Raw genomic sequence first — 13,160 nt, 5'->3', positions numbered from 1 at the left:
AGCTTACCTAAGAAGTGGTAGTTAATAGGGGGGCATCAGAACAAACCTGGATTACCTAGGAACATTTAGGAAGGACAGAGACTTGTGGGGCCCAAGGAGAAGAAATGTGAATCGAAAGAAGTAAGGCTGGAAAATTCTGGATCCCAGAGCAAGCAAAAGAAAGGAAAATTAGCCAGAATCATGATTTTTAATCCACTTATGTCTCACTGAAGAAGTCTCTTGACCTTTCTGGATTCTGTCGTCTTTGAGTGACCTTCCCAAATTTATTACTGTCCCATCACCTGTGCATACCTGGGAGAAGCAGTGAGGTGCCTTCCCCCAACTCACATCCTTACCAAGAATTTAGAGAAAAGGTAAGTAAGATTAGCCTCTGAGATGATAAGCAACACAGAAAAGGTTAGGGTAGAGATATGCAAAGTAACCCTTAAAGGGAAAGGACCGGACCTAAAGCAGTAAGACAAGAGCGGGTCATAGAAATGGAAGCAAAGCAAAGGGAGATTGGAAGAGGCAGTTACCAGGGCGAGTAACAATCGCACAGCCTCCCAAGTGATTTCAGGCTGGAGTGGGGATGGGACATGAGGTCACTGGATGCCTAAATAACATGCCATCCTCATCAAAGCTTCTTACGAGGCTAGACTTTGACTCTAAAAAGAAATCCCATGTTTATCGGGCTTGCAATCATTCGTTTGCTTGTCAGGTGTATTACTCATTGTTAAAAAACAAGTTGGCAATCTAATTGTACATCTACTTGATTTCTCTTAGTACCTCAACGTTCCTAAGAATGACCAACTCTGGGAAGTGTCTGCATGTGCAGAGCTGCTGGCTTGAGCCTGGACCACGCTGAGTCTGCTGGTGAATGGACTCTTGGGAATCCATCTGGGTGTCCCAGGGGCCTTCCTGGGTCATACCTTTCCCTTCCAAATACCTGTAGAGGATGAATCTTTCTACAGACCGCCTCTCAAATCCCAAGACGGATCCCTACTTCTTCTTAACTCAAGTTAAAAAACCTGGGTCTGGTTTTCAGCCTAGAAAACATTTCCCCACACTCCCTATGTGCTTCTGTGTCCCGATGTTGACTCTCACCTTTCACCAAAGTGGGCTAAGACATCTCTACCCCTGTGCTCTTTGCTTAGGGTTTCAGACCTTCCCAAAACTCGACCCCGTTCCTCAACGGGCAAGTCACGATCCACTCCTTCTAAGAAACCTCACCTTTGATTCCAGCACTGACTTCTCCTTTCACTGGATTCCAGAAACAGGTATGGTCAGTACCACATGACTTTCACTTAATGATACTCCAGTCTTGTACTAATGGTTTAATTGCCCTGTATGTGTTCCTGTTGCCTACCTCACTTGCAATTTCTCTGGAAAAGGTGGAAATACAACCAAACAAATAACTGGTAAACTCCATAGGACAGGCTGTGCCCTTTAAGAATTCTTTGCTCGTCCCCATAATAACTGGGCACAGAGCAAACGAGTAAGAAATACTGTCGATGTTTTTACAGGTGTTTTTAACATTAAAATGCCTAGGCACGATCAGCTTTTAAAAATTATTTGTTCACTTAACAACTTTTTATGCATTTTATACTCTAGGTAAGATTCCTTACTTTCCGCCCCCCCCCCCCCAATAAATTCATGTTAAAGAAGCATCTTAAGACTAACATTTCTTGGCCCATCTCTGAACTGATGACTTATCTACAATTGTCTCCCCACTCTTTTCAAAACATCTTTAGCAAAAAAAAACAAAAAACAAACAAACAAAAAACATCTTTAGCTGCACTATAATCAAACTGTTAAAGACATTTTTACTTCACAAAATAAAGTTTTCTATTTTGTATCTATACAGAGTTCGGAGGGAATGTTTCTTTTCTTTTCTTTTTTTATGGTTTATTAAAATGGGCTAAAGTAATCAGAAACAACTTCATCGACCATTTTATCAGGTCTCTTTCAAACCAAGTTGATGCTGGGATTGTCAGAGCTAATCAGCAAACTGAAGGATTTTATTGTGGGACTTAAAGAATAAACTGATTTCCAGAGTTTGGAATGGAATCCCATAATAGTCCTAGTAGACCATGCCTGGCCCAATAGGTAACTATTGAATAAACAAATGATTTTGGCATACTGCCTGCGAAGTTATGCTGAAAGGTGGGTAACTAAATAAAACAACAAATTTTTTAATTAAAAAAGGAAAGCCCTTAATCCCTAAAATGAGCACCTATGAACATACATCTATAAAACCGCCAATGGGAATACCATTCTAAAATATAGCAAAGAATCATCAAGAAATGTGGGTGTAAACTTAATGAGAAAGTTTATAAATGCTGTGTAAGTTTTTAAGTTTTCATCAGGAAAGAATAATTTGCCTTAAGTTTGAAGTTTCAAAGCTAAAACATTTGCAAGTCACTTAAACATCGCACTGCGATGAAATAACATTTAATTATCTTCCTAAAATCTCCAATTTAAAGACTGACACAGGGATAATATTTTTCAACAACTTGATTTGAAACAAAAGAAGAGGATGGATTCACTTTAAAGTATATTTTCTCAAAAAAGACCTTTAATCAGCTTCTATTTCGAAAACTTTTGTACCAGAGCTTAGAAATATGAACATTATAATATTGTTGTACTTGTAGCAAATCCTTCCCTTTTATAATAATTACTGTTACAAGGCTTCCTTCAACACCTTTTGGTGACCATTTCTCTTGAAAAAAGGGCTTAATCACCTCCATGTTGGATTTGCAGATAACTGAGTGCAAATGTTGCATATTTCTATTTGTCAAAAGCACATAAATGTGTACATAAATATTTTAGTTCTTAGTCATGGTAGCAAAAGCCAATCCCACTGAGATAGTTATTTCTACTGGAAGAGAAGGACCAGGGGACTTGTAAGGTATCAGTTTAACTTTCCTAGGTGGTACGTAACCCTCCTTTAGGTCAAGGTTCATAAACACAACTGATAACTAAGATGTTCCCAAGTGACCTCCTCGCAATGTGTTTTATATTAAGCCATTCATTTCCCTTCACCTGGCCACATACTATACCTCAAGCCATATAGCTGACGCCCATGAGTAGAAAGGAGGCAATTTCAACCTCTCATTAAACTCCATTTCATGCATTTTGAGAAATCCAAATGTGTGTGATAATAAAATATACCACAGAGATAACAGTGATATATTTTATTTTGTATCACTGCTAGAAATGCCAGCACATTTCTAATAGTGAAATTAAAAGCATATCTTAATCCCTCTGCAAGCTCACAGGCAAATGTCAAAAGCAAAGAAAGGCTTTGTGTTGGAATTGTCATACAATGCTTGCTCACACTCTGTTCTCCATTGCCTGGCTGTGAATTTTCCTTCCAGTGAAAACTGGAACACACCCTCAGGCTCTCCGGCTCCTTAAGTTTTCACCTCTATGTTCTTCACCCCTACGTGAGGCAAACACGTACAGAGAGAATAACTGGACCGGTGCTTGCTTCTCTGACCTTAAGAATAGAAATTACAAGGATGGATGCTGTTTGTCAAAAAGAGCGGCAAACTTTCAAAGTTACCAGTTGGCCGAGGGAAACACGTCTAGCTAATCTAAATTCCCCACTGGACCGTCTTAGATTTCACAGGTACATTAAAATGCAGTAAGAATATTCCAAGGATTTCTTGGCAGTTTGAATTTCAAGATGTTGGAGCAGAGCCCCCCTGTTTCAGGAGAATGCAACAGTTACATGTGAGACTGCAGGAAGGCAATTATGTAAGGCACTGCAGAGTATGGGAGACCCTGGTGTTTCTGCCAACACCGTTCCCATCCAGCACCCGGGAGCCAGTCAGGGCGGCTTCCTGCTCACCCGCAAGACAAGTGCACACACATGCCGGGGACAGGGACAGAGGCGCTGGCTCTGGCCTTCTCTCTGCCCTTTGGAAGGAGGAGGGGAGGGAGAGAGAGAGACAGGGAAGGCAAAGTACCGTCTTGTCCAGGCACTGAAGGCAGTTATAAGGCTTGCAGCAGCAGTGGCCCATCTCGGCAGGCTGGCTGGCAAGCGGACCTCCTTCATTCAGTGTGTCGGCGGGTAATCCCTAAGGCGAGGTGACGGCTCCAGCGAGAGGGGCGCGCCGCTGGGAGCTGTCACAACTTCCATGTGGTCCCCTCGGCTACCTTATTTCTCCTAATAACTTCAGGAATCCGGGAACCAGAGGAAGGAGAGGAGGAGGAGGAGCGCAGCGTGGCCGCGTTAGGTTCCTGCTGCGGGGAGAGGGAGGGCGGGAGCCGGGAAGGGAGGGGACAGTTGGAGGGAGGGTCACTTTGCCACTGGAATCCTCAGAGTGAGGCAAATCAATCGTCGCATAACAATCGAGCATGTACCGATGCCACCTCCCGGAGGGGACAGCCGGCGCGCCGCTCCCAGCCCTCCCCCTCGCGCGGTTGCGCCCGGGCGCGACGCAGACACGCCTGGAGAGGACGCAGGAAACACAAAAGGGCTGGTCTTCCAGGGAGGCTTGGGCTGAGGACCACGGAGAGGACTGGGAGAGACGTGGCTCTGCTCAAATACTGGCTTTCTATTTTCCCGAGAAGTAAAGATGCTTATAAACGTGATGCATAATACACGGCCTTTCCTCCATGTAACCCGCCTCTCAGGGCATCGTTGCCTGGGTGGAGGGGGGCGGCGCGGAGGGGACCACCCATTGCTCCTTTTCAAATTTGTGTGCCACGAACAGTTTTGCCTCATTGGAGGAAATCTTTATATTTGAAATACAATCGTGAAATCGCTTGTCTTATTTGACAGACCAAACCATTCAAGTGGCTTGAGTAATTAAAATTGGGGTGTGGGCAGCTATATCTCCTGGGCATATCAGCATAAAAGTCTTAGCGGACTGGATCTTTCTGGGCGATCTGTAATTTTTCAGAAAGTTCAAAATCAAAAAGGGACAGGGGTGGGAGCGAAGGGTTTTGTTTTTTTTTATTTCAAAAGAGACGTGGTATTTAAAAATATGTTTGTGTAATCCTAAAAGTAAGAGATGCAAATACTTATGAAATTAACTTTATACTTCCTGGTATCTCAGAGGAGAAATCCTGAAATTTACTGTCTGCAGAAATATACAATTACATTTTTGTCCATTAAATTTGCCTAAGACTGGAAGCAGACAATAGTTAAAATTAGATAATTTTACTAACTTGAGATTTTTCCAAGACGATTTTAATTAAGTAGCACAGGCAACTTAGATTTGCTTGTAGAGAGGTCAAGGATATTTGGTGATTAAATAACAACAGACCAGAATGTTTGTCCTAAACTTGAAAGAATAAACTCAAATCTTTCTTTAGCGCTAACAGGTAAACTGGTATAATTCTTTAGGCTGTTTCTATTACAATTTTAAATGTACATACGCTTTGACCCAACAGATTGACTTCTATCTTACAGTAACACATATATACAAGAGTGTATGCATAAGGATATTCAGTTTAGCATCATTTGTAACAGCATAAAAATGGGAACACCATTGATATCCAGCACCTTTCCAGTGTATGGAAACTTTTATGAAAAATGAAGCAAAACTATACACACACATGCGTTTGTATATGTCTACAGTAAATCTGTTGGAAAAAATCCCGCCGTTCATCCAACAGCAGCTGATCCTTGGGGAATGGAAAATAGGGGTGAGGGAGTGAATTTCCACTGTTTACCATCTTGCCAGAATGTATTACTTTTATTGTTTTCAGACAAAGTGTATCAGGGGAAGGCAGTGACCACTGCCTGGGCTCTCTGATGTCAGGAGGTACAGAGGTGCCTCCCTCTCACACCGGCTTGCCCTCTTTGGCAGTGAACTCAGGCAGACCTCTCAGAGAGAGAAGAGCTGACAGAACCTTGAGCTTCAGCCTGGGCTGAGAGCTGTTGCTGGAGCTTTTGACACCTTGGGAGAAAAACTTGATATTGCAAGAAGCGATGCCTTGGTACACCCATGTTCATAGCAGCACTGATCACAAGCCAAGACACTTGGGAAGCAACCCAAGTGTCCATCGATGGATGAATGGATAAACAAAAATGTACCCATCCATACAACGCAGTATCATTCTGCCTTAAAAAGGAAGGAAATCCTGTCACATGCTACAACGGATGAACCTTGAAGACCTTAGGCTACGCGAAATAAGCCAGTCACAAAAAGACAAATACGGTATGATCCTACTTACATGAGGTCCCTAGAGTCGTCGAATTCCTAGAGACAGAAAGTAGAATGGTGGTTGCCAGGGGCTGTGGGAAAGGCGGGAATGGGGAGATACTTAATGGGGACAGAGCTTCAGTTTTGCAAGATGGAAAGAATTCTGGAGGCTGGTCACACCATAATGTGACTGCACGGAATGGTACTGAACTGTCCACTTAAATGGTTGAAGTGGTAAATGTTAGGTCATGTGCCTTTTACGACAGATAAAAATAAAGAAGTGGTGGCGTGCATTCCCCTGGGGGTAGGCGGTCCTTGCACAGTAAGTTCCTGATCAAGTGAAGACAGAGCAAAGCCTCTCTTGTGGGTGGAGAAGCAGGACAGGGAGACTCTAAGAAGCTGACCGTCTCCCAGCGCCGTGTGCAGGAGGCTTTCTTCAGGGAGAACTGTTTTTCTGCACCTGAGGACACGGTTTCCTTCTAAATTAGGATTTAGATTGCACCGTCCTAGGAAGTGACTGCTCGTTCTTGCGCAAGGTCTGAGCATGGTTGCTCCCGCTGCTGCCCACAGGAGAGAGGGTGAGAGGCGAGGCTGCCCAAACAAAGATGCATTCAGCTTCTCTTCCTGTGCACAGAGGGCGCCAAGGGGCCCGGGACTGGCTGTGCTCAAGTCGCACACATGGTGAGATCTCAGAGCAAACAACCCAGATTTTGAGAAATGTACCAGGGTCCTAGAGTTACGCCATCTTTATTTTCTTTGTCAGTGAAAAAACTTCAAACGTACTCAAAAACAGAGGGATAAATATGAAGGACCTGCATATACCCATTTCCAGTTTCAACAGTTACCAAGATTTTGGCACATTTGGCACATTTACATCTATCCCTTTTTTAAACTTTTTTTTTTTCATATGTCCATCACCCAGATTCAGCAATTATCAAGATTTGGAACTTTATTTTCACTTGTCCCTTTTCTTTCTTTTTTTTTTTTTTTGTTAAAGTATTTTAAAGTCAAGCCCTACATATTTTAGTATGCATTGCTGAAAATTCTGAGCATTTTTACATAATCACAATGCCGTTAAAACCCCGAACAAAATTGACAATATATCCTTAGCATCTAACACTTTGTCTGTAACAACATTTCCCTGGCTTCTCTGAAACAAAATTATTTTACAGTTGGTTTTCTTGACCCAAACTAGGTTCACATATTATATTAGGTGTTAAGTCTCCTAGGCCTCTTTTGTCAACCAGTAGGTCCCACCCCTCCCCTTCCTATCTCCCTGCCGCCATTGATTTGTTCAGAAACTGGGTTGGTTGGCTTATAGAATGTCCCACATTCTGGACTTGCCTCTTTGCTTCCTTGTAATGTCATTTCCCTTGTTCCTACAACCCTGTAAATAAAATTTAGTTCTTGAGGCTGGATGAGATTCGAGGTTGAATGTACCTGGGCAGCAATACCTCGGATGTGATGCTGTGGGCGTGACCCTGCAACCCATCAGGAAGCACACAATGACTTGGGGGTTCCATCGTCAGTGATGCTACAGTGAATCAGATGTGATGGTTTCATCTCTTCCATTATAAAGTTCCCCATCATCAGCTCATCTAATGCTTTCGTTAATGATTATTACCTGAATCGATTATTTCATTAGGAGTTACAACATGATGTTCTGACTCTATCATCCTTTTGCATTTCTTAGCTAGAATTTTTGTATAAGAAAAGAAGTTTTCTTCATCAACTAGGGTGATTTCAATTCCCAGCAATACAGGTTGTACAGGAAAGATGGGATAAATGCTCACTCCTTTCCCTTTAAGTGCCAATTTTCTGAATAAAGACTTGGGGTTGTAATGGTACCCAATGCGGTTATTTGCTTTCTCTCACTTCTTCCAAACATCATTATAAACTCATGTTTTTATGTTGATATACACAATGTGTTTTAATCGATTGCATTTATTACCCTTTTTAGATGCTCAGTTTATCTCATCTCTGACCAACGGGAGCACCTTCTTAATGGCCCCTGTGTCCTTTTGACACAACTCATTCGGCTCCCTTTCTTGCTTTCTGACACAACACGGTATCTTAGGCTCACCTGGGATGTTTCCTGCTACAGATCTGGGACCAGCCATCCCTCCCCTCCAGGTGCCCTGGTTCCTTCTAGTTGGGGATGGGAGTTACACGTCACAAATCCCGTGTTGTTCGTTGTCTTTTGAGGGCCACCTGTTTGGACTGAGATTTCCCTTGAAGGAAGTAGTCCTTCCCTCAGACAAAACATCCTTGGAAGATGTCACTGAAGAAATCAGGGTGGGGCCTTAGGATGGAATGAGTCAATAACAGCTCCTTCTCTTGGGGCCTTTAGATGAGAAAAAGTGCTCCATGAAACTCACTTTGGGGGAGATCAACTGGCCTATAGAACATGCCCAAGCCAAGGGCCGGCATAGGAATTTTCTAAAGAGTCCCCCAAATGCATGGATATCGGAAGAAAAGGCTGAACTTCTTGAAGGCGTATAGAATGGGGGATTAGACTATTGTAATTCAGCACAAAGGAAGCTGTGACCTCGCAGCCTGATGAAATCTGGGACATTTTAGTTCCTAATATTTAAAAAAAGTTTGAGATGCGTTTTATTCCTGGTATATTTTTTTTTGCATGGGAGTAGGAACAAACATTCAGAAAAGTTATAGGAAGGTCTATTGGGATAGCTCTTCAGAGAAAACCTCATAAACACGCGATGTTTTAGAGCGGTAAATAATGATGAACATTAACTGATCATTAGCAGATGCCAGGCACTGTGCTTAGGGCTTGCATGCAAACAGCTCATGTAACCCTCACAGCGCAATGCGAAATAAGCCCTATTATCATCTTCATTTTGCAGATGAGAAAAATGCGGCTCAGAGATCGTACATCCTGCCATGTATACATCAAGTGAGGAAAAGATGGAGTGGGGCCCTGAACTCAGATCTGACTCAAAAGCTGTGTCTTTACCACTGTGCTTTTATCTGTAAGGCCTACATCATTATAAATTTGTGTTATAATCTGGATAAGGGATGTGAGTATATAAAAATATAAAAGAAATTCAAACATATTTATGAAATTGCCCCACATTTTCAGAATTTGAAGGAAGAGCCTCTACTGTAGTGTTTTTTTTTTTTTAAGGTACATTTACAAACCAATGTACAAATAACTTTAAACGGACACAGTAGAAACCTTGAGCATAAGTCAACGTTAAGATAGTCAGTTTTATTATTCCTCTTTCTCTGTCTTCCTTGAACTTGGGAGCTGCTGACCTATCCCCCAGCCCCAATCAGCCATCAGACCCAAGGCTCCCTCCGCTCAAACCCGACTGCCCTGTCCCATCAGTGCCACTTCGCCTCCTCTGCCTGATCCTTCCACTGGAGTGAATTTTCTCCTTCTCTCTGATTTCATGTCATTGTGTGTACTCGCTCTTGCTCATGACATTCTGCTCCATGTAATCATAAGTGTTTACATCTGTCTTCCCCAAAATATCACGCCCCCTTGCTGTGCCTCCCTCAGTTCACACCCACGGCACCAGCAGTCTGCCTTGGGACTAGGTCTCTGTGACCACTGCCTCAAGTGACGCGGGAAGGACCTCGCAGGAGCGGAACTCAGTGATGGTGGCTTCCTGGCAGAAGCGTTTTGTTGTTTCGTGCAGTTTGTCAGCCATGGGCCATTTGCAGGAGGTCAACGAGATCAAAACTATATGTCTGTCTCACTACTTATTTCAAAAGGAAAACCATGAAAAATGATCATGAAAGAGCCTCTTACAGACTGTCAAGGCAACCATCTGTTTATTTTGGTTCCACCGTCCATGCCTCTCCTGTTTCCATGCATCTAAAATATGACCTGCAGCTCTTGCACTGGATTTTAGCAAAGGGGACTGCCAGGAAAATACGCATAGCTTTTACCAAACACAATCCATCTAGAGATTTTAATGAGGTGAGAATGGGCTGGAAAGGGAAAATATGAAACAGAAATTTTGAAACTGGAAGTAATTGATGGTTACGATCATTTGCATACAGACAATAGATGCTCTGAAACACCTTTGATGTAATAACCAGGATCTAGAATATTAAGGGTATTAAAAAAAAAAGAAACAAATGACACATATACTATTCTGTTCTTAGATACTTGTCAAAAGAGCTGTCACTTTGCTGTAATACCCAAGTAGGAAGGCTGCTATTTAGGTATGACAATCTTTCTTGTTTTTAATCTGTTAGTCTTTGACAGTACCTTTATTTTTTTCCTTTTAAGTCAGTGACTAGGATGACTGCAGGAGCGGTATCCTCCTTAAGTTTCTGCATTATATTCAGAAGAGCTGTCTACTCTTGTAAGAGACGTGAAATTCAAAATGACCTTTACTAGCTGGATAAATAGGCTGGACAAGACTGGGTAACTGATAGAATCAGATACAGAGATGGGCAACAGTTGGCAAAGCTGCAAAGTGCATCTGTCTATTTGACACACATTAGATAAGAAGGATGGTCACCGTGGACCACAAGCTGAATATCAATCAGCAATGTGACTGACTGGCCTTTATAAAGAAAGGGTGAAAGGATTTGGACACTGGAATGGTGTCTGTGACCAATCTAGGTGTCCATCCCAGTGCCCTAACCCTCCTTACTATACCATGATGAAGCAGTAGCCTCTCCAAGAACAGACGGGATCATTGCAGGAATGGGAATGATGTGTAACTCACTGAACTCAGCATATGGCTTCTTACTTTTGTTAAGGCTAGTCCCCAGCACCTCAGTTAGGTGAAGGTTTTCCCAGAAACCTCTATGCTTCCTCTGTAGCACCTCTCACCATGGCAATCAAACAGTTCTCTGGCCTGTTTGCCTTCCTGTACAAGGTCACCAGCTCCGTGAGAGCCTCTAAGGAGACGACAGCATCCTTAGCACTCAGCACAGCACCAGGCACACAGTAGGTACCGGTACATGTTGAATAAATACATTAAACGTTGAGCAGACTCAACCTAGTTCAAGTTGAAGAACTTCAAGACATAGAGACCTGCTAATAGGCAACAACACAGCTGTTGCTCTAACGTTTGGTGGGGGGCGTTTACGACCCCTGCAGAACATTAATCCTCAGGCCCAACTGCATAGACATCATCAAGCAAAGACAGGGAAACCGCTCTGACATCCGCCTGGACCTTTCTTTCGATTTGCAGCTCTGAAGAAGTACAAGACATTAAGGGTGCCACTGTGCGTTGCTATCTTTACTACCTAAGCGTGGGAGAAAGCTGACTCTCCCAACCGCCCTACTATTTTCCTCTTTCTCTTTTTCCACTGATGAGAAGACCCTGGCCATTTATCTGTGTGGGTCTGTCACTAAACGTTATCAGCAATGCTCACTCTAGATTGCCACATGGCCTCCAACCAACGGCTCCGTAGCTTCTACTCTAAATCATATGCCCAGATTCCCAAATATGCTACCACTTCAGGGAAGGAAATGGTAGGTGCGTCACAACTAGTGATTATAACTGATGTTTGCAAAAAGTCTGCGCTTGCAGTGAAGGTGACCACAATTCTTTGAAAATAATATAATGAACTCTAATCCTACATACAGTACAGCAGCAAAACCTGTCAGCTCTCCCTGAAAAATAGACCAAGAATCTGACCACCTCTTACACCTCTGCTATTGATTGAATTTTGAAACGGAAGAAAAAGACAGGGATCTCAAAAATGAAGATTAAATTACAAAGTGCTCAAAGCAAGATAAATTAAAATGAAAATTTAATAAAAGGCAGAAAAGCAAACAAGAAAATAAAAATGAGAAAAAGAAAGAATTTTAAAAGGGCCATGGAGAAAATATGGTAAATGAAAAACAGATAAAGAGGGATTAATACTCATATTATTAGACTCCTGAAGAGAAAAAACAAAATAATGGAACAGGTATGATACTTAAAAAACATACTGTAGGACAGGAATAAAGATGCAGATGTAGAGAATGGACTTGAGGACACAGGGAGGAGGAAGGGTAAGCTGAGACAAAGTGAGAGAGTGGCATGGACATATATACACTACCAAATGTATAATAGATAGCTAGTGGGAAGCAGCCACATAGCACAGGGAGATAAGCTCGGTGCTTTGTGACCACCTAGAGGGGTGGGATAGGGAGGGTGGGAGGGAGACACAAGAGGGAGGAGATATGGGGATATATGTATATGTACAGCTGATTCACTTTGTTATAAAGCAGAAACAAAGATACCACTGTGAAGCAATTATACTCCAATAAAGATGTTAAAAAAAAACAAAAATAACATACTGTAAGAAAGCTTTTCAGAGAATTGAATCTTCATTTTGAAAAGACCCACTGGGTACCTGGGAAAAGTAGCCCAGATTTAAACAACGCTAAGATGTTTAACTTCTACTAAGTCTGTTAGAATTTAGATATTAGAAAAAAAATCAAGATCTCTAGGCAAAAAGATCACCTAATTACAAGGACAGAAATGTTAGATATTCAAAGTAAGACAACAATGGAGCAGTATTTAAAGACGAACAAAGAACAACTTAATGAAAGAACATATAAAACAAGGACTTTCTAAAATGTCAAGCTCTCCAAGTATCAAGGCTATAGAGAAAGTTTAAAACACAAGGACATAGAGGATTTTGTACCTATGAGTCTTTCTGAAGGAATAGCCTAGAGTTTGTGTGTCATTCAACTGAGAGATGACTGGGAAATTTTCAGCAAAAGGACTGATGTAAGGATTTATGCACAGAATTGTAGATCTAAGACAAAACCAAATGTGGGTGCGAGGATGGAAGACTAATGTACAAATGGTACATGTCATGACAACTAAAAAGAAACAATGCAACTAAAAAACTAGTAAGAAAGAAAACTAGGAAGAGGAAAACTAGAAAATAGGAAGAGGATAAAGAAAGTAAGTTAAGCTCCTTGGCTGCTGTGAAGGCAATAGGTAGGAGTTAAAGGATACAATTAAAAACTGGCAAACTAGATGGTCAAAGGTTAGATAAGAAAACAGGGGACTGGGAACACTCAAAAACGTGTAAGTG

At 42.1% G+C, this 13,160-nt stretch overlaps 1 protein-coding gene across 3 annotated transcripts in view; it reads right to left on the bottom strand.

Annotated features, from left to right (window-relative positions):
* Positions 1 to 4,418, bottom strand: part of LOC309615451 (microtubule-associated tumor suppressor candidate 2-like) — a 60,469-nt gene extending 56,051 nt beyond the window's left edge. Inside the window, exons 1-2 of one of the 3 annotated variants that reach the window (XM_082365112.1) lie at positions 4,348 to 4,366; positions 3,951 to 4,227 (exon numbers count right to left, since the gene is read on the bottom strand). In XM_082365112.1, the coding sequence (XP_082221238.1) occupies positions 3,951 to 4,004 (54 nt within the window). In that variant the 5' untranslated portion in view covers positions 4,005 to 4,227; positions 4,348 to 4,366. Of the gene's footprint in view, positions 1 to 3,950 lie in introns of all 3 variants that reach the window. The other 2 variants (XM_082365111.1, XM_082365113.1) reach the window with 2 other exon arrangements.
* Positions 4,419 to 13,160: the final 8,742 nt, after the last annotated feature.

The sequence above is a fragment of the Balaenoptera borealis genome (assembly GCF_965194805.1).
Source record: "Balaenoptera borealis genome assembly, chromosome: 18".
NCBI lineage: Eukaryota > Metazoa > Chordata > Mammalia > Artiodactyla > Balaenopteridae > Balaenoptera > Balaenoptera borealis.
The sequence above is the reverse complement of the archived record's forward strand: the minus strand, read 5'-3'. Positions and strand labels throughout refer to the sequence as shown.